Source organism: Pezoporus wallicus, unplaced genomic scaffold (genome assembly GCF_028554395.1).
Source record: "Pezoporus wallicus isolate ANWC-B61680 ecotype Strahan unplaced genomic scaffold, APGP_CSIRO_Pwel_v1 contig_8783, whole genome shotgun sequence".
In the NCBI taxonomy this organism is placed as follows: domain Eukaryota; kingdom Metazoa; phylum Chordata; class Aves; order Psittaciformes; family Psittacidae; genus Pezoporus; species Pezoporus wallicus.
This window is the reverse complement of record NW_026638848.1, coordinates 158951-182525: the sequence shown is the minus strand read 5'-3', so window position 1 is coordinate 182525 and position 23575 is coordinate 158951. Positions and strand designations below refer to the sequence as shown.

General features: G+C 59.3%; 3 protein-coding genes across 4 annotated transcripts; all 3 read left to right on the top strand.

Annotated features, from left to right (window-relative positions):
- The first annotated feature begins 7451 nt into the window (after nucleotides 1–7451).
- LOC130600975 (hemoglobin subunit rho) lies at nucleotides 7452–20956 on the top strand. Of its 2 annotated transcripts, none has more exons than XM_057412703.1 (3): nucleotides 7452–7770; nucleotides 7864–8086; nucleotides 8971–9148. In XM_057412703.1, exons 1-3 carry the CDS (start codon nucleotides 7568–7570, stop codon nucleotides 9097–9099), a joined length of 555 nt encoding a protein of 184 aa, XP_057268686.1. In that variant the 5' UTR covers nucleotides 7452–7567; the 3' UTR covers nucleotides 9100–9148. The 2 variants fall into 2 exon arrangements, with proteins under 2 accessions (XP_057268686.1, XP_057268687.1); XM_057412704.1 differs by lacking the exon at nucleotides 8971–9148 and adding an exon at nucleotides 20889–20956 and having other exon boundaries at nucleotides 7462–7770.
- LOC130600977 (hemoglobin subunit beta) lies at nucleotides 15617–17054 on the top strand. The gene is made up of 3 exons (XM_057412706.1): nucleotides 15617–15806; nucleotides 15900–16122; nucleotides 16825–17054. Exons 1-3 carry the CDS (start codon nucleotides 15715–15717, stop codon nucleotides 16951–16953), a joined length of 444 nt encoding a protein of 147 aa, XP_057268689.1. The 5' UTR covers nucleotides 15617–15714; the 3' UTR covers nucleotides 16954–17054.
- On the top strand, nucleotides 19974–22020 carry LOC130600974 (hemoglobin subunit epsilon). The gene is made up of 3 exons (XM_057412702.1): nucleotides 19974–20380; nucleotides 20461–20683; nucleotides 21815–22020. Exons 1-3 carry the CDS (start codon nucleotides 20178–20180, stop codon nucleotides 21941–21943), a joined length of 555 nt encoding a protein of 184 aa, XP_057268685.1. The 5' UTR covers nucleotides 19974–20177; the 3' UTR covers nucleotides 21944–22020.
- Nucleotides 22021–23575: the final 1555 nt, after the last annotated feature.

The following is a 23575-nucleotide window of genomic DNA, read 5'->3' as shown; positions in this document are numbered from 1 at the left end:
CAGGGACTGTGTGACCAGCCCCGCTTTCCTGTACCCCTTCAACCCCGCCACAGCCTCCCTGCTTCTGCTTGTGTCAGCCTGAAGGGCTGTGGGTCCTCATCACCCCATTGCATCCATGCACCGGCACAGAGCCTGCCCCAGAGAGGACCACGTTCCAAACAGAATCATGGAACGGTTTGGGACCTTCAGATCATGCACCTCCAACCCAATCCACGGGCAGGGACACCTCATACTAGGGGAAGGAAACACGAAGGAAAAGGAGCTTCCCAGGGCAGGGATGGGGCCTTCAGATCCCGACTGTGCCTGCCTGGAGGGGGCTCGTGCAAAACACCAGCTCCTGCAATGACAGGAGATCCTGAGGGAATTTTGTGCCTTGTGATACACGGGACCTGAGTCTGGACAGATTAATGGTGCCAAACACAAACGGTTTGTGCTGTGGATCCTCCTAAAGGACATTTTACCCCAAAGCTCCCCAATCCAAGTGGAAGAGGCCACTTTTACTGCAGTCCTGATTCATCTCTGGGGCAGCAGTGTAAGAGGGATGTGGAGCTGTTGGAGTGAGGCCAGAGGAGGCCATGGAGCCGCTGCGAGGGCTGGAGCAGCTCTGCTCTGGAGCCAGGCTGAGAGAGCTGGGCTGGGGCAGCCTGGAGAAGAGAAGGCTCCTGAAGGGGAGACCTGAGAGCAGCTCCAGTGCCTGAAGGGGCTGCAGGAAAGCTGGAGAGGGGCTTGGGACAAGGGCCTGGAGGGCCAGGCCAAGGGGAATGGCTTTAACCTGCCCCAGGGGAGACTGAGCTGAGCTCTTAGGCAGAAGCTCTTCCCTGGGAGGGTGCTGAGGCGCTGGCACAGGGTGCCCAGAGAAGCTGTGGCTGCCCCATCCCTGGCAGTGCTCAAGGCCAGGTTGGACACAGGGGCTTGGAGCAAGCTGCTCTATGGAAGGGGTCCCTGGATGTGGCAGGGGTTGGGGCTGCAGGAGCTTTAAGGTCCCTCCAACCCAAACCATTCCACGGTTCTGTGCCCCCCATCCGTGTGGGAGCACGAATCCTGCCGTGGCTCTGCCCGCGGGTGGGGGCAGTGTTGGAGCCCAGCGCAGGGTGCGCAGCGGGCGCTGCCCACGGGGGCAGGGTCCCGGCTCTTCCATCATTGCTCCCCCCGTGCTCGCTGCCGCCCCGCGCCCGGGAGCGGTTCTGCTGCGTCACGGTTCTGACACAGCAGAACGGGAGCGCTGCCCCCGGCCCCGGCTCTTATCGCGGCCCCCCCGCTCCTGTTTGTGCCGCAGTTATCGCCCCCCGCAGCCCGGGCGGGAGCGGCTGCCGTGACTCAGCACCGGGCTGCGGGTGCCGGTGCTCGGGGCGCTGCTGCTGCGGGAGCGGGAGCCTGGCACAGCGATAGAGCAGGAGCAGCCAAACAGCGGGCACGGGCACGGGCACGGGCACGGGAGCCCGGCCCCCGGCTGCTGGCGGCGGAGCTGCCCGGGTGCCTTTGAGAGGACAGGCCGAGGGGAATGGCTTGAATCTGCCCCAGGGGAGACTGAGCTGAGCTCTTAGGCAGAAGCTCTTCCCTGGGAGGGTGCTGAGGCGCTGGCACAGGGTGCCCAGAGAAGCTGTGGCTGCCCCATCCCTGGCAGTGCTCAAGGCCAGGTTGGACACAGGGCTTGGAGCAAGCTGCTCTATGGAAGGGGTCCCTGCCCGTGGCAGGGGCTGGGGCTGCAGGAGCTTTAAGGTCCCTTCCAACCCAAACCAGTCTGGGATTCCATGTGTGAAGGGGACCCTCAGAATAAGGTGTCCTCTGGGCTGGGGTGAAACAGGGTCTATGGGACATCCCCTGACCTCCATCTCAGCTCAGCCCCGCAGAGATGGTGTTGTTGGGACTCTCTGGGTGATGCCTGCTACATGGTGCTGGGGTGAGGGCTTGATGCTGTGAACCATGTCCAGGCCAGCCCCTAATTCACCCAGCAGTGCTGGCACCACAGAGGTGCTGGGATGAGCTGCTCAACACCAGGGTTTCCATAGGGCAGCTGGGGCTTCTGCCCCAAGCACAGGCTCTGGGTGCATCACTTGGGGCAGGGGCTGCTCTCTCCTATGAGGGGTCCGTGGTGCGGGCAGCCCTCGAACAGCTACCCGCTGGCTACAAAGGGTTTGCTGCAGGTGCCACCCCATTTTCAGAGCCACTTTTTCTACTTGAACAAGTGGTTGGGGCCAGGTTGCGGCCAGGTCTCCCTTCTTGCCTCCCTAATCCTAATTCCAACACAGAAACGGGTTTGCCTCTGTCCATTGCCAGGGCCAACTGCTTGAACAGCATCAGGGGAACGTAACCACCTGCATGCTACTGACCCTGCTGGTCCTGTGCCACAGACAGGAGGACAAAAGTCCTTGTCTGGGCTCAGCAGTGCACCGGCTGGCCCCATGAGAGCCTTCCCTGCTCACAGGGACATCACTGGTGCCCTGGACTGGATGGGACACGGCTCTCGTGGTTCCCATCCAGTGCCGGGGCTCTTGGGTGGGTGCCTGTGGGTAAAGGAGGGCTCTGCTGAGCAATGACAGGCAGAGCAGCTACACCTGCAGCAGCGGTGCTAAGGACTGGGAGGTCCCTTGGAGCTAACTTGCTGCTTGGAGGAAGAATGCTGAGGGGGAAAGCAGGGCACCTTGCCCTCACCCTGGGGTCTAAGGGGTTTAGATGTGTGCCTTCTGCCCAGCACAAGAACCAAACACCTTCCTGTGCATCCTCTGCTGTTCTGCAGCAAGACTCATCTCAGTCTGCCCAAGGAGCCCCGAGCTCCATGAGTGACCACACGTGAGGGAAGCTGAGGGGAGGGGAGCAGAGCAGCCTCACCTTTCGGTATGAGGGTGCTCCCAAGGCACAGCCATGGGCAAGGGCTCATGGCAGTGGCAGCACTGGGCACTGTTAGCAATGGAGCAAAGGACGTGGCTGGTGCCTGCTCCTGGGATCTGGAGCCACGTGGGCCTTGGGAGCACTGCACAAGCCCCAGGAGTTTCAGAGGCTTTAACCTGCCCGAGGGGAGACTGAGCTGAGCTCTTAGGCAGAAGCTCTTCCCTGGGAGGGTGCTGAGGCTGTGGGAGCTGCTGTGTGGATGGAGGTGCTCCTTAGGGGGTCCATGTGCCATGGATGGAGCCCAGCCCCACCACCAATAGGGCCCATTTGTGGTACATGCAGGGGCAGAGGCCAGGCTGTCCCATCTGCAGCACGGCTTTATCTCGGGGTGCAGCGAGGGTGGTGAGGAGCTATCTGGTGTGGGGCGTGCAGGGCGTGGGGCGCCCATGGGCTGCCCTATGGTGATAGAGGGGAGCTGGGCACGGCCAGGGTGGTGGGGTCCCATCCAGCCTCTGCAGGGCTGATACCGGTTGTTGTGGTGCCTTGCAGGGGCCAGGGATGCTGCACCAGCAGAGAAGTGCAAAGCAAAGCTCTGGGAGAAGTGGTGCAGCAGCAGAGAGTGCTCCATGCTTTGTGGGTTTACAAAGAGCCATGGGATGGGTTGGGTTGAGGCACCCCAAAGCTCCTCCAGCTCCAACCCCTGCCCCGGGCACGGACTCCTTCCACTGGAGCAGGCTGTGACAGGACAAGGGGAAGAGAAGCTGTGGCTGCCCCATCCCTGGCAGTGCTCAAGGCCAGGCTGGACACAGGGGCTTGGAGCAAGCTCCCTCACAGGGGGTGCCTGTGACCCTCCTCCCTGGAGCCTGTGTCCCGTTTGTGCTGAGCAGATGGAAACCCCAGTGAGGGTGGGGGCTGAGAACAAAGCATGCCCTTGGTGACGGGCAGGACCAACCTGCTTCAATGGTAAAAAAGCTGCTTTTGCCCAAGTTCTGGTGCTCGGGGTCACCCAGAAGCTATTTAATTCAATCTTTAGCTTTCCCCTGTGTATCCTGGCCTTTATGCCTGACCTTATCCTCTCCTGCCTTCAGCTCACTGCGCTCTGACCCCCCACAGCCTGTGACACTGGACTGGCTTTAGGGCTCTGTCCTGGGGAATCCCTTTGCAGGGCTACGGGACAGGGGTGTACGAACAGGGTCAGGTCACATCTGCCATGGCCCCGGGTCCCCTCTGCAGCCCCCACCTCCAGGGAGGTTTGGATTTTGTTGTGGTTGGGACCCCGCAGATTTCCCTCAAAACCAAACCCATGAAGCGAAAGGCTCGGATGTGAACTAACCCATGGGGGCCTCTGCCTGTGGGATCAGTGACTCAGTGCGTGGATGAAATCCAGCCAGAGCAGCTAGAGCAAGGGATGCTCCGTGGGCCCACAGGGTACAGAGGGTTAGACCAGGATCCTGGTACTGCAGAGCCACCTCAGGGCAGAGGGATTCAGTGAACCTGCAGCTGGGTTTCCCCTCAGGTTGATGTTAGGGCACAGGAGGGATTTGCAAAGTCTTTGCGCTGAAAGCAGAGAGCCACAGCTCCAGGAGAAGTCTCCTTGCAGCACTAACAGCCGGCTCCCCGCCTGCCCGCTCTGCACTCCAGTCTGCTCCGCATCTCCACTGGTGCCCCTGGTTTTGCTCGTTCCTATTTTCCCTTTCTCTCCTAAGGGAAAAACCTCCATTTTCAGGCATTCCCCTTGGTGCTCACGTTCAGGCTGGAGAGCACCAGTGCCAGCCAGGGGAAGCTGTGGGAGGTGGTGATTCAGAGCAGCCTGCCCGAAGCCATCACTGACCACATCCCTCCTAGGGGGGTTAGGGCAGCCGCTCTCTGGATTCCTTGTGCTGGTGGGAAGGCTTTGGGAAGGGTTTGCTCTGGTCCTGGGCGTGAGGCTGAAGCCCCTTTAGTCCCCAGCACCATTCCTGCAGCAGCCCTGGCAGGGTCAGTGCCTGAGCCGTGCCCTGGGGGAAGCTTTCAGGTTAAATCAAGGCACCGGTGCAGGACTGGACACAGCAGAGCTGCGGGTTGGGGCAGGCTGAGGTTCCTGTAGGAATTCACATGGTGGCTGTAAGAGCTTATTGCTATTTTGGACTCTCCACATCCCCGGTCTCCTACATGACCCTAACCCAATTATCTGGCTGATTCACCTGCCATTATTCCTGGTTTTATAGTGCCTGTCCTATGGACTTGAGAAAGCTTAAAGAATTACAGTGCGTATAAACCAAGTCATTAAAAAGGGATCGATGCAGAGGAGCAGCACCAGATGAGCTGGGCTTGATGAAAACAGCCTCAGCCTCCTGTGTCCTCTGCCCTCCCCTTGCCCTCAGCTCCCTGTGACTGTCATTATCCATCCTGTGGTCCTGCTCCCTGCAACAGCAGACCCTGAGTGGACGAAGCGTGGGACCAGGGCCTGGGGATGCTCCCTCCGAGGCACGTCTCTGCCTGGCTTTCTGCACAAAACAGCATTCATTAACCACATTTCAGTTTGATGTTAATGCTGCAGTCAGTATTTTCCTCCACGCCTCTGTTGGACGTTGTCCTGCTTGTCCCAGCCTCACACCCAGCTCCCTGCCACCCCTCCCTGAGCATTCCCATGCTCATGGTTCGAATGCAGAAGAAAAGCATCATTTATCTGTTCTCTTTTGGAGTTCAGCTTTGCAGAGCTGAAAACGAGACCCCGACTGCAGCTGAGGCGAACCCACCCCTAATAATAGACCTAGATGTAGCCTCGATTTCATTTTCAATGCAAGCAGTGGAATTCAGGCTGCAGGATGAGAAGGAATAGCTGGAAGAGCCATTGTCCCCCAGCTGAGCACACAGCTGCTTCGGTCAGCGCTGTGCCCCCTGCCATGGGCATGACGGGAATGTCAGCAATGGATTGAGCATTGCACGTGTTTGATTTCACCCTTTGAGCCCCCCGTTACTGAAACGGGCACTGTCTGCATGCTCAGAGGGGCTGAAGGTGGGTGATGGTGTCTCTGTCCCTGCAGGTGAGGGGCTGAGCGGGCGCTGGTGCCGTTATCTGCAGGGAGCAGCCTGGCTCAGGGGCGTTATCAGAGCGGCCACTGCCTGGGGAAGGGCCTCTGGGCATTGCCTTGGGCTCAGGAATTCACCCCCACATGGATGATGGCAGCAGCCTGCGGCAGTGAGCCGGGACATGACCCACAGACCCACAGACCCACAGCGATGGGCTCGTGGCACTGCTCAGGGTGTCTGCAATGGGATCAGTGCACCAGTACTGATCTGTCACTGGAGGGGGTTGAGTGGAACCTCCTAAACTGCCTCCAGACAGACCCAGAGTCCATGCTCTCCTGAGGATGCCCTACAGCCCGTGCATCCCGGTGCTGTGTTCCTCAGCATGGGAGCACAGGCTCACCTGAAGCCTGAAAAACACCCCTGTAGGTCAATGGGAAACAAGCTAAAGCCTTTGGTCAGGCCTTGAACTGGTGGAATGGATGTTGCTGGTCTGGTTTGGGGTTTCTTTATGGGATCAGATGCTCCTGGGGGCCCCTTCCAAGCTTGCATCCTATAATGGGTTGTAACATGTCCTGCTTTACTGGTGCAAGGCATTTAACTTCCAAGCAGGGAGAGGCCAGTGAAGTCTCTGCCTTGTGCACCCTGTACACACATTAGCAGAGCAGAGGAGCCCGGCTCCAGTCACAGCCCCAGCACAGCATCCCAGAGGGACTCCTCAGCACTGGAGCATGAGGACATGATCCCTGTTCCATTAACACCAACCATGGCTGCACACCCGTGGGTCTCCACACAGGGCTCAGGCTGGACCAAAAGGCTGATGCTGTCCAGGCTTCTGCCCGATGGAAGGGGCCTGCTTAGGGACATGGGTTCCCTGTGTGTCTGGAGCTGCAGCCCCAGCAGCGGCGCTCAGCGTCCCCAGGTGTGTGCTCCAGTGCAGAAGGGTCTGTGGAGGCTTCAGTTCCAAAACCCGGTCATCCCTCCTGTCAGAGAAATGTCCCTCGGGTTTAGAGAGCCTGCAAACACTGCAGAGACTCAATGGCTGGGTGCTGCTGGTGTGAGGCTGCTGCAAGTGTGTGTAACCTTGCACATAGGAGCATGGAATGGTTCAGGTTGGAAGGGGCCTTAAAGCTCCTCCAGCTCCAACCCCTGCCATGGGCAGGGACCCCTTCCATAGAGCAGCTTGCTCCAAGCCCCTGTGTCCAACCTGGCCTTGAGCACTGCCAGGGATGGGGCAGCCACAGCTTCTCTGGGCACCCTGTGCCAGCGCCTCAGCACCCTCCCAGGGAAGAGCTTCTGCCTAAGAGCTCAGCTCAGTCTCCCCTCGGGCAGGTTCAAGCCATTCCCCTTGGCCTGGCCCTACATCCCTTGTCCCAAGCCCCTCTCCAGCTTTCCTGCAGCCCCTTCAGGCACTGGAGCTGCTCTCAGGTCTCCCCTTCAGGAGCCTTCTCTTCTCCAGGCTGCCCCAGCCCAGCTCTCTCAGCCTGGCTCCAGAGCAGAGCTGCTCCAGCCCTCGCAGCAGCTCCTGGCCGTGGGTCAGTGCCTGTCGCAGGCCATGGGGTGACCCGTTCCTGCCTGTGGTCAGCAGGGCAGGGCAGGAGATAAGAAGGAGCCGCGTCCTGAGCCCGGTGATCGAGTGCCGGGGCTGTCCCTGCAGACCACACCTCGCACGGACCTGACCCCATGGAGGGACCGACCCCCCGCGGGGACCCCCAGCGCGCCCCAGCCAATGGCCCCACGGGGAGGAGCTGCTCCAGGGGATAAAAGCCTGCGTGGGGTCCGCAGCGCAGCCACGGGTCCGTGTCCTCCTCCTGCCGCCGCCGCAGCCTCCGCCGCCACCATGGTGCACTGGACAGCCGAGGAGAAGCAGCTCATTGCCAGCCTCTGGGGCAAGGTCAACGTGGAGGAATGCGGAGCCGAGGCCCTGGCCAGGTAGGTCCAGCCCTGGGCTCTGCACCGTGGGCAGAGGAGCTGCTGTGCTTCCATTGGGGAGCATTGACGTGCCCGTGCCTTGTGTCCCCACAGGCTCCTGATCGTCTACCCCTGGACACAGAGGTTCTTTGACAACTTCGGGAACCTGTCCAGCCCCACGGCCATCATCGGCAACCCCAAGGTCCGTGCCCACGGCAAGAAGGTGCTCACCTCCTTCGGGGAGGCCGTCAAGAACCTGGACAACCTGAAGGCGACCTACTCCAGGCTGTCGGAGCTGCACTGCGAGAAGCTGCACGTGGACCCTGAGAACTTCAGGGTGAGCCGAGCTCGGGGCCTGACCTCCCTCCATCCCGAGAGCATCAGGGCCTGGAGGGTTTCAAACAGGCATTGATAGCGTGTGTTTTGGTTACCAAAGGGCCTGGCCTGGGTGGGAACTGGGGAACAGGGTGGGCATGTGATACGGGACAGACATGGGGTGATGCGCTGAAAGCCTGGAGGCTCCTGCAGACATTGCTTGAGAAGAGCAGAAGGATGCCAGGAGGTCGAGTGGGATGAGGATGGGGAGCATGGAGGGAAGTCCCCTTGTGCTGAGGCATCCTCTCCCTGACTCCTCCTGTCCCAGGGATTGGGATCACTTATTCCTTTTTCCAAGGCTGGCAGACAGGGCAGGAGAGGGAAAAGCAAGTTTGGGATGGGCAGGGGCTGGAACCGATGGGAAGAGATGCAGGCTGGTGTCAGAGGGGACTTGTCTGAGTGTGGGGACAAGGTCAGCCCATGAGGGAAGGGAGCGGGAGGGGAATGAAGCAAAAGAGATGAGGGTGTGGGGGGAAGATGTCACTGTGGGAGAGGAGGGGGATCAGGCTGGTGGGATGGAGAGGGCTGGATGGGGCTGACAGCTTCTGGCTCAGCCTCTGCTCAAGCCTGACTTTGGGATGTAGGAAGCAGACCCCAAACTGCCCAGGCCCACATAGTCCTGGGGCTTCACAGCGGGAAAGAGAAAGTGTCTGGGAATAATGTCTAGAGCTGGAATAAGGTGTGGGAAGAGGCAGAGGAGGCGGCTGCTGCTGTCTATTGTCAGCACAGGACTGTTTTCCTACACTGACAATGGGTCGCAGCCTCCAGGACCCACCAGCGATGGGGTCTCGGCAGGGGAAGGGGTGCTCAGGACCGCACTGACCCGTTTCCTTTCCTTCTCTCCAGCTCCTGGGAGACATCCTCATCATCGTGCTGGCCGCACACTTCACCAAGGACTTCACCCCTGCCTGCCAGGCCACTTGGCAGAAGCTGGTCGGTGTGGTTGCCCATGCTCTGGCCTACAAGTACCATTAAACCCCCCGCAGGGCGATGTGGCTGTGACAGTCAATAAAACCCCACAATTTCTGCAATTCCTCCTGTGTTCTGGTGTCTCTCAGGCTTCCTGTGGGGCGGGAGGCAGGGAAAGGGGGGAGATGGGCTGGACCATCGTGCACAGAGTGATGCTGGGGTGCGCATCACATACAGAGCTCCCGTGGGACCTTGGGGGATACTGGCCTCAAACAGTGATGGGCACGTCCCAGCCCACGCAGTGTCTCTGAGCTCGCTGAAATCACGCAGGAGGGAGCAGAGGACCAGCTGCAGGGCAAGCAAGGGCCCCTCTGGCCCTGAGCCTCCCAACCTGTGGTGTGTGCAAGGGGATAAATCCACGGAGATTCACTGAAGCCAGCGCTGATGGGGCAGAAATCCAGCCCTTCCCGTTCCTGTGCTGGTGTGTTCTGCAGTGCTGAGCAAAAGCACTCCCTGGGTCAGCAATGAGAATGCTCCTGCCGGGACTTGTGTGCATTTTGGTGAGAACAAGGTATCAAGTGTGTATGATCCAAGGGAGGGGTGAGGGCAGCTTGTAAACGGGCCTGAGCTCCATGGGAGAATGTTCTGCACTGCAATGGGAGGATTCCACACATCCCTTCCAGCAGTGCTTTATCAGGAACAACTGAAGAGCAGCAAGGACAGGCGTGTGCTGCTCGGAGTGGGGAGACCTTGTTCTGCGTGACTCAGGAATACATCTTCTGAGAGCGGGGCTGGGGCAGCCTGGAGAAGGCTCCTGGAGGGGAGACCTGAGAGCAGCTCCAGTGCCTGAAGGGGCTGCAGGAAAGCTGGAGAGGGGCTTGGGACAAGGGCCTGTAGGGCCAGGCCAAGGGGAATGGCTTGAACCTGCCCGAGGGGAGACTGAGCTGAGCTCTTAGGCAGAAGCTCTTCCCTGGGAGGGTGCTGAGGCGCTGGCACAGGGTGCCCAGAGAAGCTGTGGCTGCCCCATCCCTGGCAGTGCTCAAGGCCAGGTTGGACACAGGGGCTTGGAGCAAGCTGCTCTATGGAAGGGGTCCCTGCCCGTGGCAGGGGTTGGAGCTGGAGGATCTCTAAGCCCCTTCAACCCAAAGCAGTCTGTGGTTCCATGACTCGTTCCATGACATGAAGTGGCAACCAGGCACCTCGAGCCGTTCTGCTCAAGACGCAGGAGATTTCGTGTTCTGGAGGAGAGAGAGGCCTGGCCCGGGTCCAGGGGTGGAGGCTGGGCACAGCTGCCACCGCTCCTGCTGATAAGGGCTCTGGTGAAGCTTGGAGCGGGACCGCTGCAATCAGAGTGACCACCAACCTCTGCTTGTCTCAGGAGAGTCGCCTTTTGCCATTGATGGGATTCCTGTAAGGAGGAATGTCCCCATCCGTGGAAGAGGACATGGATCAGCGTGGGGCCGTGAGGTGAGGAGTGACTGTGGGCATCTTCCACTCACACCAATGGGCTCAGCTTGCTGGCAGGATGCTCCAGGCAGGAGTCCTGAGCGCAGTGACACCCATCCAAGCAGACAGCTTTCCTTCTGGGATAAGGGTGCTGCCAGGTGTTGCTGTGGGCGCACCAGGGGAAGGATCTGCCTTCGACTGTGAATGGGGAGGCAGCAACAGAAACTGCCCCCACCGTTCACGTTGTGAAGAACATTTCCCCTCCCTCCCTGTGCCACCAAACAGCCCCCTCAGCAGACAGGGCTCTGCTGGCAGCTCAGAGCATCCTCACGCTGGTGGCCCGGTCCCTGCCCCCCGCACATCGATTAAAATGTGCTAAAATGAACTTTTTTCCTCTAAAATGGGTGAGGAGGATCCCGGAGAAGCTGCAGCCAGAGCACAGGGGATGTCCGGGCTGCCCGCACTGTATGGGCTGCCAGGGCTCTCCGGGATATCGGGGCTGCCCGGGCTCTCAGACCTTTGCTTTTGGCAAGTGCCTCTGCTGTCCGCAGCACACAGGGAGTGAATCCTCCGGGAGTCCGGGCTGGGAACACACTGACACTCCCGAGGCACCTCTGGGGCCTTATCCGGCTGTGAGCTGATGCTCTGACAGGCGATGGACCACTGCCTGTGTGCTGTGAGCAGCCCCTGGGCCTGGCAGTGCGGCTGCTCCTCAGAATGTCTTTGTTGTGACTAACGTGACAAGTGAAGAGCCCCGGGGGGTCTTTCATAGGGAATTTAATCTCATTTCCCCCTTTCTCCCAGCTGATGGCTGCCCTGTGGCACCAATGTAATTGCTGGAGATGATGTGAAAAGCGTTTAGGAGGAATCACCTGCCAGGATGGGAGGATGTTCCCTGTCAGTGGCACCGGGAGCTCTGGACATGCTGCTGCCACAGCAGTGGGTGAGGAGGAGCCACAGGGACTGGTGGGGACAGGGCTGGAGGAGGAGGGAGGGATGAGGCGAAGCTCAGCAAGCCCCCGGGGCTGCTCACCTCTGGATGCTGCTCTTGCTTTAGCACCTCCCGCCTGGGATGGGCATTTGGAGCTGCCCTACGGGGTGGTGCTGAGGTAGCGCAGGGTGGACGCCTCCAGCTCTGCTAACAGAGGATGGAAGCTCCGTCCATGGAGCAGTCACGGACACTGCAGCCTCCTCACTGCTCAGGTCTGTGTTAACTGATGGAGCGCGTGCACGAACCGACACAGGGCAGGACTGGAGCTGCAGTGAGAGAATCCAGCTTCGGGCCAGGTCACCCCTTACAGATGGAGGCAGAGCTGGTCCCTGGCTTTGCCACAGCCTCCTTGCATGACTTAAAGTGCATCTTTCAGGGCATCAGGGTTTGCACAATTAGGCTGGTAAGGATGCTTTGATTCTTTGACAGCCTCTCCTGTTAGTGAGAAACACCTTGGACTGAGGTGCCCTGTCAGACAGGAAGGTGGAAAAAAGTCACACTTTTGAAGCTGTAGTAACCGCAGGGGTGGTATTGATCTGCTGGAAGAACTCAGAGTTATGTGGAGCAGGCAGATAAGAGACAGCATAGTGCTCCTCAGATTTGTAACGACAGTTGCCAAGAAGGCAAGAGAACAGGCTCCATCCTGCACGAGGTGAGAGATCAGCCCTGCAACTGAGTCATGAAATGTGGACAAGCAATGTGGTCACGGCAGCGAAACCAGCAGCAGAAATGCTGCCTTGCCAGGACAAAGCTTATTTCTCTTGGGGTATGAGAACTCCTCTGCAGCGCAAACAGCCTCAGCTCTCAGGAGTGTGCCAGTGCTGGTGGCTGATAGAGCAAACCCACTGACCCCGTGCCATGCAGACAAGGCTTACTGCATGCCTCTGCCAGGAGTCTAAAAATACAAACATGGCTCCTGCCTGGTTCTGCCTTTCATTTGGTGCACAGCCCAGCTCTGGGTTAGTCAGGCTCACAACCATGCCCAGTTGTGGCACCCAGGTATTAGACTGGGGGACATTCAATCAGCCCCATGCAGTGACGGGGCAGCCTAGCTCCAAAATAAAATGAACTCCTGAGAAACGGGAGAGCTTAGGCTGAGAACAGCAGGGACAGTGATTGTGGAGTCATGGAATGGTTTGGGATGAAGGGACCTTAAAGCTCCTCCAGCTCCAGCCCCTGCCACGGGCAGCGACCCCTTCTATGGAGCAGCTTGCTCCAAGCCCCTGTGTCCAACCTGGCCTTGAACACTGCCAGGGATGGGGCAGCCACAGCTTCTCTGGTCACCCTGTGCCAGCGCCTCAGCACCCTCCCAGGGAAGAGCTTCTGCCTAAGAGCTCAGCTCAGTCTCCCCTCGGGCAGGTTAAAGCCATTCCCCTTGGCCTGGCCCTACAGGCCCTTGTCCCAAGCCCCTCTCCAGCTTTCCTGCAGCCCCTTTAGGCACTGGAGCTGCTCTCAGGTCTCCCCTTCAGGAGCCTTCTCTTCTCCAGGCTGCCCCAGCCCAGCTCTCTCAGCCTGGCTCCAGAGCAGAGCTGCTCCAGCCCTCACAGCAGCTCCGTGGTCCTCCACAATGATGGACAACTCTGAAGGTATTTGCTAGGGCAGGCAAGAAAGGAGGCTTTTGCATTTAAAGCTTGGAGCCTAGATTTGGGGTGATCATTCAATCCTTGGTTCCCAGTAGCTTCTGGTCCTTTGAGCTGGGGTGGATGATGCCCAGCGAGAGCTGTTCAGGATGTGTCCCAGGAGTGCAGGGCACCATTAAGGGTCTGGAAACATTCAAGGAGGAGATTAGAAACTCTTTGAACATCACCGTGTGTCTTCTTGGGTCTGCACCCCGTGTTCAGCCCCCAGCCTCAGCTACCTCTGCAATACTGGATACCTGGCCTGGGGAGGAGCCTCAGAGGCAGCTCAGCCTGCACATGGGCTGCCACCACAAGCGCATGGGGATGCGGTGATGCTTGTCCACTCAAAGGCAGAGGGGGAAGGGGCCTCTTTTCCCCTTGGACAGCATCCAAAATAACCATCTTTCTTTTTGCAGCCCCAGTCAATGGCTCCATGAACTGGGATTAGCGCAGGCCGTTACCGGTGTGTAAAAACCCCGGGGCAGACTCTGGCTCCGTTTCCTCCATTGATCAGGGGAGCCGCAGGGAAAGCCTCCGCCGCCACCATGGTGCACTGGACAGCCGAGGAGAAGCAGCTCATTGCCAGCCTCTGGGGCAAGGTCAACGTGGAGGAATGAGGAGCCGAGGCCCTGGCCAGGTAGGTCCAGCCCTGGGCTCTGCACCGTGCGGCGCTTCCATTGGGGAGCATTGACGTGCCCGTGCCTTGTGTCCCCGCAGGCTCCTGATCGTCTACCCCTGGACACAGAGGTTCTTTGACAACTTTGGGAACCTGTCCAGCCCCACGGCCATCATCGGCAACCCCAAGGTCCGTGCCCACGGCAAGAAGGTGCTCACCTCCTCACCTCACGTTACGAGACACAAACGCAAATAAGCCATCAGGTAACGTGGCTGGGGTTGATGTTCATGTCTTGGATGGATCAAGTGGAGCAAAACCTTGTACAAAAACGTGCAGTGGGAGATGCCGGCAACCGCTTGTCACCTCCTTCAGGGAAGGAGAAATGCTTTTTTCTGGTGTTTTTTTTTTGTCTAAATCATCATCATTCTCAGACTAAGTGGGACTTTGGACAAGGGCCTGCAGGGACAGGCCAAGGGGAATGGCTTGAACCTGCCCGAGGGGAGACTGAGCTGAGCTCTTAGGCAGAAGCTCTTCCCTGGGAGGGTGCTGAGGCGCTGGCACAGGGTGCCCAGAGAAGCTGTGGCTGCCCCATCCCTGGCAGTGTTCAAGGCCAGGTTGGACACAGGGGCTTGGAGCAAGCTGCTCTATGGAAGGGGTCCCTGCCCGTGGCAGGAGTTGGGAATGGAGGAGCTTTAAGGTCCCTTCAACCCAAACCAGTCTGGGATTCTGTGATTCTATGATTATTAAGGGCAGAAAGTAAGAGACACAACCATGCGTTATGGTAAAAAACACACCAAGAACGTTAGTTTTGTGTCCAGGAGGACAGAGCATCTGCTCCCTGCCCTACAGAGAGCTGTCTGAGCAGCCTCCGTGCCAGGCAGAGCGCCCCCCCCCCCCCCCCCCCAAAGCCTCTGCCCCCCTCTCGGGCTGCAGCATCCCCAAGGCACCAAGAGCAGCTCAGGAAGTGTTTGAGGTTTCTGGGTGGTGAATTCCTCCCGCCCCTTATCAGGGAGGAGGCAGAGGCTCCGGAGCAGGTCTGTAGCAAACACAGCGCTGTTGAGTGTGAGGGCTGGGAACTGGGGCACCCCCAGGCTTGAACCAGGGCCATAGAATCATGGAATCATGGAAGGGTTTGTGCTGAAGGGACCTTAAAGCTCCTTCAGCTCCAACCCCTGCCACGGGCAGGGACCCCTTCCATAGAGCAGCTTGCTCCAAGCCCCTGTGTCCAACCTGGCCTTGAACACTGCCAGGGATGGGGCAGCCACAGCTTCTCTGGGCACCCTGTGCCAGCGCCTCAGCACCCTCCCAGGGAAGAATTCAGTTGTCAAACTGTCAAAAAGCTGATAGGAAAGAACAAGGAGAACCCAAACCCTGACACGTCCTGAAGGAGGACAAGGAGCAGCCCCTCACACACTGCTGGGTTCAGAGGGAGAACCCAACAGCCCCAAGCCCAAGTCTTTGACTTTGCACCCACACAGGCGCTGAGGTCTGCGCCATCAGGAGGCACCAGCTTTGCCGTGCTGGGGCTTTGGGTGGAGACAACTCATAGAACGAATCGGGTTGGGGAAGCCCTTCAAGCTCACCCACTGCAACCATTGTCCCACGGCCACCTCTGCCCCATGGCACTGAGGCCTCGTCTCCACGGGGTGCCAACCCTTGCAGGGCCGGCGCCTGCAGCCCTGCCCTGGGCAGCCTGTTCCAATGCCTGAGCACCCTCACGCCCCTTCACTGGAGCTGGAAATCAGAGGAGGGGCAGGGAAGCGCCCGTGTGGGTCTGGGCACCGTGCCCTGGGCCCCACCCTGACACCGTGTCCCCTCCCGCGGGTGCCAGGGCTGCGGGGCCCCCCCGGCGCAGGCAGTGGGGGGGTGTGGGGCAGGAGGAGGAGCCGGGCGCACGGTATAAAAGCGTGGCCGGGCAGCGCCGGTCGCCAGCGTGCGACCGCTCGGGAGCAAGAGCCCAGACCTCCTCCGTACCCGCGGCAGCCACACGCTACCCTCCTCCCGCCACCATGGTGCACTGGACAGCCGAAGAGAAGCAGCTCATCACCGGCCTCTGGGGCAAGGTCAACGTGGCCGAATGCGGAGCCGAGGCCCTGGCCAGGTAGGTCCAGCCCTGGGCTCTGCACCGTGGGCAGAGGAGCTGCGGCGCTTCCACTGGGGAGCATTGACGTGCCCGTGCCTTGTGTCCCCGCAGGCTGCTGATCGTCTACCCCTGGACACAGAGGTTCTTCTCTTCCTTCGGGAACCTGTCCAGCGCCTCTGCCGTCCTCGGCAACCCCAATGTGCGCAACCATGGCAAGAAGGTGCTCACCTCCTTCGGGGAGGCCGTCAAGAACCTGGACAGCATCAAGAACACCTTCGCCCAGCTGTCCGAGCTGCACTGCGACAAGCTGCACGTGGACCCCGAGAACTTCAGGGTGAGCCCGGCTCCCGGCGTGGCTCCCGTCCCACCACCGCGGGAGGGATGTACCCAGGATGTGCCAGTGCAGGAGGATGAGGGGCTGGTGGCTGGGGCAAGGGGGAGCTGCAGGAGAGGGATGGAGAGGGAAGGGACCAACCTGCAGCTTGGGGAGAGGGCATCAAAGGGGCTGGGAGGTGCTGGGTAATGGAGAGGCCGTTGAAGGGTGCAAGCCAGGACGAAGACGGGAAGGGGGCGGAGGAGGTGGTTTCAGTGCGGAAAAGGAGGGGGGAGTAAAGTGAAAGCAGTTGTTGAGCAGGAAGAGGTTTTGGCCAAGGGAAAGCGAAGGAGCAAGAGCGAAGCTTGGCACAGAGGAGAAAGGAGACGTGAGCGAGGAAAGAGAGGTGTCAGCTAGATGCTGAAAGCAAAAGGGGAACGGGAGCTGTGAGTTCTGCTCCGGAGAAACTCCCAAACAGAGCCAGAGGGGAGAAATGATAATGTAATCCACAAAACTCCTGGAGAAGTTTTGCTCGCTCTCCCCACAGTGGAGACCCCAGATCTTTAGAGTCAGAGCAGGGAACAAGCCTAACGTCCACCTTGAGGACTCCAGGGGGACTTCCAACCCTATGAAATGCCCAGAGGTTTCCCTGGGTCCGATGCGAGTGTTTGCCATGGGGATGCGCGGGGTGCTGCTAACCCCAGGCTGTTCTTGTTCCCCCAGCTCCTGGGTGACATCCTCATCATCGTCCTGGCCGGCCACTTCGGGAAGGATTTCACTCCCGACTGCCAGGCTGCCTGGCAGAAGCTGGTCCGCGCCGTGGCCCACGCTCTGGCCCGCAAGTACCACTAAAGAGCAGCACCGGAGCCCTGGCAGCACCCTCGGCACCCGCTGACTGCTGCTGCAGAGCCAACAGCTTCTAACAGCCAAATAAAGCTCATCTGTGAAGTCTCTGCTGAGTCCGAGTGTCCTTGGCAGCCTCGAGGGCTGGGGGGGACGCGGGGATGCGGGGGTCCGGGTGCCCGCTTGAGCAGGGAGCGTGTTTTGCTCCCGGAAAACGCCAGCTCCGTTTGCTGCGTGTGCGGGGTTCAGGGGGGCTGTGTGGCATCTGCCTTCGGAAACGACGCTTACAGAGCGCTGGGGAGGTGCAGCCCTGCCACCCCTGCGGTCGGGCACCGGGAAGTCTGCTTTGAAGCCCTGTTTTGGTGTGAAACCCGCGTGTTTATTGCAGGCAAATTGGAAGATTCGTGTTTTTGAGGGAGTAAATAAAGGGAAGACTTGAATCAAGCGCTTTAAGCCCGCTCCCGGCGCAAAGCCTGCCGGAAAGAGCTGACTCACGGTGGCCAAGCAGCCGCTGGGCGGGGGCAGGCTGGAGATAACCATTTTGCTATCGGGACACGGGCAGACTTTGTTTATTCGCCTTCTCCCCGTGCCGCCCATGCTGCAGCCCAGGGGTGCAGCCCTGCCGCTGCCATCACCCCCGAGGTGGGCGTCAGCCGCTGCCCCGCGCCTCGCGCTGTGGGTGCTCGGTGCCTGCAGGGCAGAGCTTGCTCTTGGCATGGGCAGCACGGGCAGCGCCGTCCGAGCCGCGCGTGACGCTGCAGAAGGGACGTGCTGGATTCCTAAAGGGAGCGCAGGTGGCCCCGCTCCATGGCCCTGTGCCTCCGGCACCCTCTGCGCTGTGCCCTGCCCCTGCTTCATCCGCACCTGTGGGCATCCCCCCCTCTGCCCCGACCCACTGCAGGGTATTGGAAGTGACCATAACTGCCCCTTCTCTTGCTCAAAGGAACAGAATCATTGAACAGTTGGGGTTGGAATGGACCTGCAGAGGTCATCCGGTCCAATGAGCTGATCCTATGATTTTGCTTCTGGTGCCAAGGCAGACACCGGGAAGGGGAGAAGATGTTTGTAGTTAAGTCCCAAAGTGCTTTCTCCCTGCAGGGGGTCCGGGCAGACACGAGGGGCAGGTGTCCAGGCTCAGAAAAAACAGGTTCCTGGGTGATTTTTCTTGGGTTTTCTGGTAGATTTTCACAGACTTTCATACGAGATGACCATTGACAGACCTCAGACTGACTTACGTGAACAAGCGGGTCTCCTGCAAGCAAAGTGTCTGGGCTAGAAATGAGCTGAGCAGAGCCCTCAGGTGAGACCCCACAGGTCAGTGCAGGGAGGGCTGTGCTCTGCCCCCTGTCCATGTTCCCACCATGATACCCCTTCCCAGGAGCAGGGATGAGGGTTTCCATCCCCAGCACCAGCAGCATGGCAGGATGGTCGCAGTGCCACTGGTGCTGCCCATGGCATCATTCCCATCCCCATCCCCAGCGAGGGGATGACACCCCGGTCCCTGTGTCCCAGCAAACAGGTCCTGCGAGATGTACTCTCCCTGCGCTGCTTTCCCTGCTCCCAGTTTGTCTGAGACATTTTTGCTGCATGCCCTCTCCCCAGTGAGGTGCTGGATGTGATTTATCATCGTGCTCCAGCTCAGCAGCCCGCAGGCACTGGATTTCCTGCAGGAAAGGCAGATGTAGGCAACTCCGATAGAGACAATTCATCCCTATTCCATGGGAAAGCGTCCCCAGCTACAGGGGGAAGGAGATATTGTCTTTCAATACTTCTTTGGACTGATTTTCCTCCTCATTCCTGTGTTTTCAGTAGGAGGCCAAGAAGATGCTTAGCAAGAGGTGGCCCATGGAGGAAAGCAAGCCCTGAAGTCTGGAGAGGAGCTTGGTCAGCCCTTGAGCTCTGCCGTGGCCTGGCCACCTAAACACCCCATCCAACAAGATCCAGCACCTCTTACTTAGCCCAACCCAAATCCCATGGAGAACAACAGGAATACAGTGGATTGCCCCAGGTGCTTTGGGGTCAGGATCAAAGCCCCTCTGCTTCCAGCAAGCACACTGTTTCTTTGTTTTTTTTATGCAGAAAATCGTGGGATCATGGAATGATTTCTGTTGGAAGGGACCTTAAAGCTCTTTCCAGTTCCAGCCACCTGCCACGGGCAGGGACACCTTCCACTAGAGCAGGTTGGGAAGGGTGATCCTGTTTGATAGTTGCTCCCTGCCCAGCAGCACAACACCTGGCTGGTCCTATCACATCCGAGGGGGGAACATTTGGGTGAGCTTCTGCCTGCTCCAGAAGGGACAAGTAAACCAAGCAGGTCCAGGTACAGGGGGAGGAAATTAATGCAGGTTAATGCAGATTTCAGTGGCAAAGCCTGGGCATCCTCTGAACAGCATCAGCATTGCCCATAGGTCCCAGTGGAGGAAGGAGGCTGGAGCTCTCCTGCAGTGCTGGGACCTGCGGGGTTTGCTCTGCCAGGGGCTGCATTTGGCAGGAGCATCCATCATGTCCAGAGAAGGCAGCGGAGCCGGTGCAGGGCCTGGAGCCCAAGTGTGATGGGGAAGGGCTGAGGGACCTGGGGGGTTCAGTGGGGAGAAGAGAAGGCTCAGGGGGGACCTGATGGCTGCCTACAAGTGCCTGACAGGAGGATGGAGCCAGGAGGGGCTGGGCTCTGCTCCCAAGGAACAAGGGACAAGATGGGACAAGAGGAACCAGCCTCAAGCTACCCCAGGGCAGGTTTAGATGGAGCTGAGGAACAATTCCTGCCCCAAAGGGTGCTCAGGCATTGGAACAGGCTGTCCAGGGCAGGGCTGCAGGCACCGGCCCTGCAAGTGTTCACACCCCGTGGAGACGAGGCCTCAGTGCCATGGGGCAGAGGTGGCCCTGACATTGATGGGGAGCAGTTGGACTGGATGCTCCTGAAGCGCTTTCCCAATCCAATTCATTGATTCTGTGATTTTGCTGGTAGAGGCTGAGGCAAACCCAGCATTTGGGAGAGCCACGGCTCCAGGCTCGCACTCACTGAGCCCCATGTTAAACCTTGACGGAGCTGCTCTGCAGTGGCTTCTGCAGCCCTTTCCCTGCAGAGGGGCCCACGCTGCTTGGGGGGTGCCTGCACAGAAGGGCAGGGATAAAGCTCTTGTGATCAGGATAACCAGAGGCCCCTTCTGCACACACCACACCCTGACCACCCCCTTCTGCTGCCCCGTGCGGGGACCCCCAGTGCGCCCCAGCCAATGGCCCCACGGGGAGGAGCTGCTCCAGGGGATAAAAGCCTGCGTGGGGTCCGCAGCGCAGCCACGGGTCCGTGTCCTCCTCCTGCCGCCACTGCAGCCTCCGCCGCCACCATGGTGCACTGGACAGCCGAGGAGAAGCAGCTCATTGCCAGCCTCTGGGGCAAGGTCAACGTGGAGGAATGCGGAGCCGAGGCCCTGGCCAGGTAGGTCCAGCCCTGGGCTCTGCACCGTGCGGCGCTTCCATTGGGGAGCATTGACGTGCCCGTGCCTTGTGTCCCCGCAGGCTCCTGATCGTCTACCCCTGGACACAGAGGTTCTTCTCTTCCTTCGGGAACCTGTCCAGCCCCACGGCCATCATCGGCAACCCCAAGGTCCGTGCCCACGGCAAGAAGGTGCTCACCTCCTTCGGGGAGGCAGTCAAGAACCTGGACAACATCAAGGCGACCTACTCCAGGCTGTCGGAGCTGCACTGCGAGAAGCTGCACGTGGACCCTGAGAACTTCAGGGTGAGCAGTGTCTCCAAGCCCCAGCCCCTTCCAGTGGCGTGTGGGGAGAGTCAGGTTTTGCTCTGGAACAGGGGGGCTGCCCCCGCAGCACTGTCAGGGGTGCTCTCTTTGGCTGGTGGTACCCGTGTGAAGTTACAGCTTCTTTGGGGCTGGTTTTAACAGTTTTGGTGACTTTCACACCTCAAAGCCCCATTTCTAGCCCCAGCACAGCAGTGGGGAGGAGGAGGTGTTGGGAGACCTGAAGGAGATCTGACTGGGGATGAAAGACACGGAGGAGAAGGTGCAGCCTGACTGGAGGGGGCAGAGGGAAGCGAAGCACAGTACTAGAGGAAATCGTGGGTCCTGCAGTGAGATGAGCAGCTTGAGAACCACAGGGTAGGTTCCTGTGTGTGCTGCCTGCGGGGATAGGACCCTCCCTCCAACACTTCTATGTAAAACCAGATCGTTTTCTTCATTTACATCTAAAGAGAAAGAGAAAAAACCATTTGGTGGAGTGGTTCCCCAGGCCAAATTGCTTTAAAATCCCCAGAATGTCCGGGAATGGTTTTAAAGTTTCCTTTTTGTTCTTTTCACTTCTTAAAGAATGAAGCAAACGTAATTTTAGAATTATAGAATCAATGGAAACTTTCCCCAAATCCCAGAGTTTTCTATGGAAAAGCTGAGGGTTTTGTTGTAGCAGTCCCAGGGAACACGGACTGACCCATACCCAGCCCTGCAGCCCCATAGCCAGACCAGCCCCCATAGCCAGCCCTGCAGCCCCAGGCCCACTCTGATGATGCTGAGGAGGAAGAGGAGGGAAGTGCAGCATGTGAGGGTCCTTTCCAGAGGGGAATCCAGCCTCGGGGGAGAAGTCAGGAGGGAGGAAGCGCAGCCTGTGGGTTGCGTGGTGCTGTGTGGGGAGGAGAGGGACTGGGGGGGAGTCTCCTGCAGCAGGAAGACCTAGGAGGCAGAGCTTGCAGAAAGGAAGGAGCCGTTTAGAGCTGAAGACACAGCAGCACAGGGTGAGGTTGTGGAGCTGTGTGCAGCGGGAGCCTTCCCCAAGGGGTTGTGGCTCCAGCAGGGCACCCCCAGCTACGGTCCCTGCGCCGTGGTCTGCAGCATTGACCCTTCTGCTTTCCTCTTTCCCTCCAGCTCCTCGGGGACATCCTCATCATCGTCCTGGCTTCCCACTTCGCCAAGGACTTCACCCCTGCCTGCCAGTTCGCCTGGCAGAAGCTGGTGGGTGTCGTGGCTCACGCTCTGGCCCGCAAGTACCACTGAGCATCCCCCGCGGGATGCGGGGGTCCCTGCCCCGCCACCGGCGCTGCTGAGCGCAAGGGGATGCTCGCCGGGTACTGAGCACCAAATAAAGTCCTTCCCCAGCACCACGGCTGCAGTGTCCCTGTGTCCGCGCCGCGGAGGGAGGGGCCAGGGGAGGCTGTGCCCGGGGCAGCTCCCTCCTCTGTGGGCTCGCTCCCGGTTTCCGAGGGCTGCTGCAGGCAGAGATTCCTTGGCTCTGGAGTGCTCCCTCGTGTGCTCCCTGCCAGGCCGGGAAGGGAAACCCATGCAAAGGGGTCTGGCACGAGGCAGTGCTCCAGAGAGGGGCATGGGAATAATGAGGGATTGCAAAGAATCCACTGCTTCCCAAGGGGGGTGATCATGCACGTACGTATCGGAGCCTCCTCCCCATGCACCCACAGTGCCAATGACCCCCCCCTTGCAGACTGAGACAGAACCTTAGAATGGTTTGGGTTGGAAAGGACCTGAAGATCATCCAGTTCCACCCCCCCTGCCATGGGCAGGGACACCTCACACTAAACCATGGCACCCAGGGCTCTGTCCCACCTGGCCTTGAACACTGCCAGGGATGGGGCATTCAGTTCCCAGTGTCACCCAGTGACTAAACCCCACCATGGTAACTGGTAGCTGGGTTTTGCCGTGCCTGGCCCTCCTCCTCCCATCTGAGGGGCTTTCATGATGCATGGAGCAAGGCTGTGAGTCAGGCTTTGCTGTTCCTTCACTGGGACAACGGTGACAAATTCCTTTTTTTAGGTATTTTATTATGCAACACATTAATAACGCCCCCATGAAGATGGTCGGGACTGTGTTTATCTTACTCTTAAATCCTGTCTTAAACCCAGACCGGAGACTGCACAAGGGGCTGACAACCGGAGCTGTTCACAGCACCTGGGGCAGCAGAGTCCTGGCTCTGAAGTTTCTGGAGTTCTCATGGAGAACACGGTTGTTTCGGGTCATAATCCCTCAGAACATGTCCTCAGCTCACCTGGGCTCAGCAAACGGCTCCCGTGAGCCAAACCCAGGGAGAACAAGCAGCTCCTGCCAGGGCTGTGCAGGCAGCGTGTGCTGACCCTGCCTCGGGCAGGGAATCCGAGCAGGGCTCCCGCAGAGCCCTTCCCACTGCGTTACCCCGTGGTTCTGCCCTCGGAGTCTGCAGAAGTTTGCTGGCTTTTCTCACCTATGGCTTGTTTTGAAGGGAAAGACCCCACCTGAAGGTGCCTCTGTAACTGCTTCCTTTGGATGCTGTAAGGACAGGGTTGGAGTGGGGTGGGAGGAGGATGCAGATTTTCCCATCACGGTGTGGGAGATGGGGGTGCCTCCTTCCCAAACCTGTGCAGGGTTCCAAGCCAGGTTCTGGGATGAAGAAGGCTCAGACTGTGCAACCTGCAGGCCCTTGTCCTTGGAGGCAATGCTGAAAGGTGTCACACAGACCACACAGAGGACAACAAAATGAAGAGGAGATCTGAACCCCTGGGGAGGAAAATAAGGTCCCGGGCACAGACGCTGTTGTTCGCCGTCTCTCTGGAGGGCAGGCAGGTCACCATGGGATGCAGGCGAAGGGGACAGGACATGGTGCTCCCTGGTCACCAGGCAGCCAGAGCAGATGGAGAACCT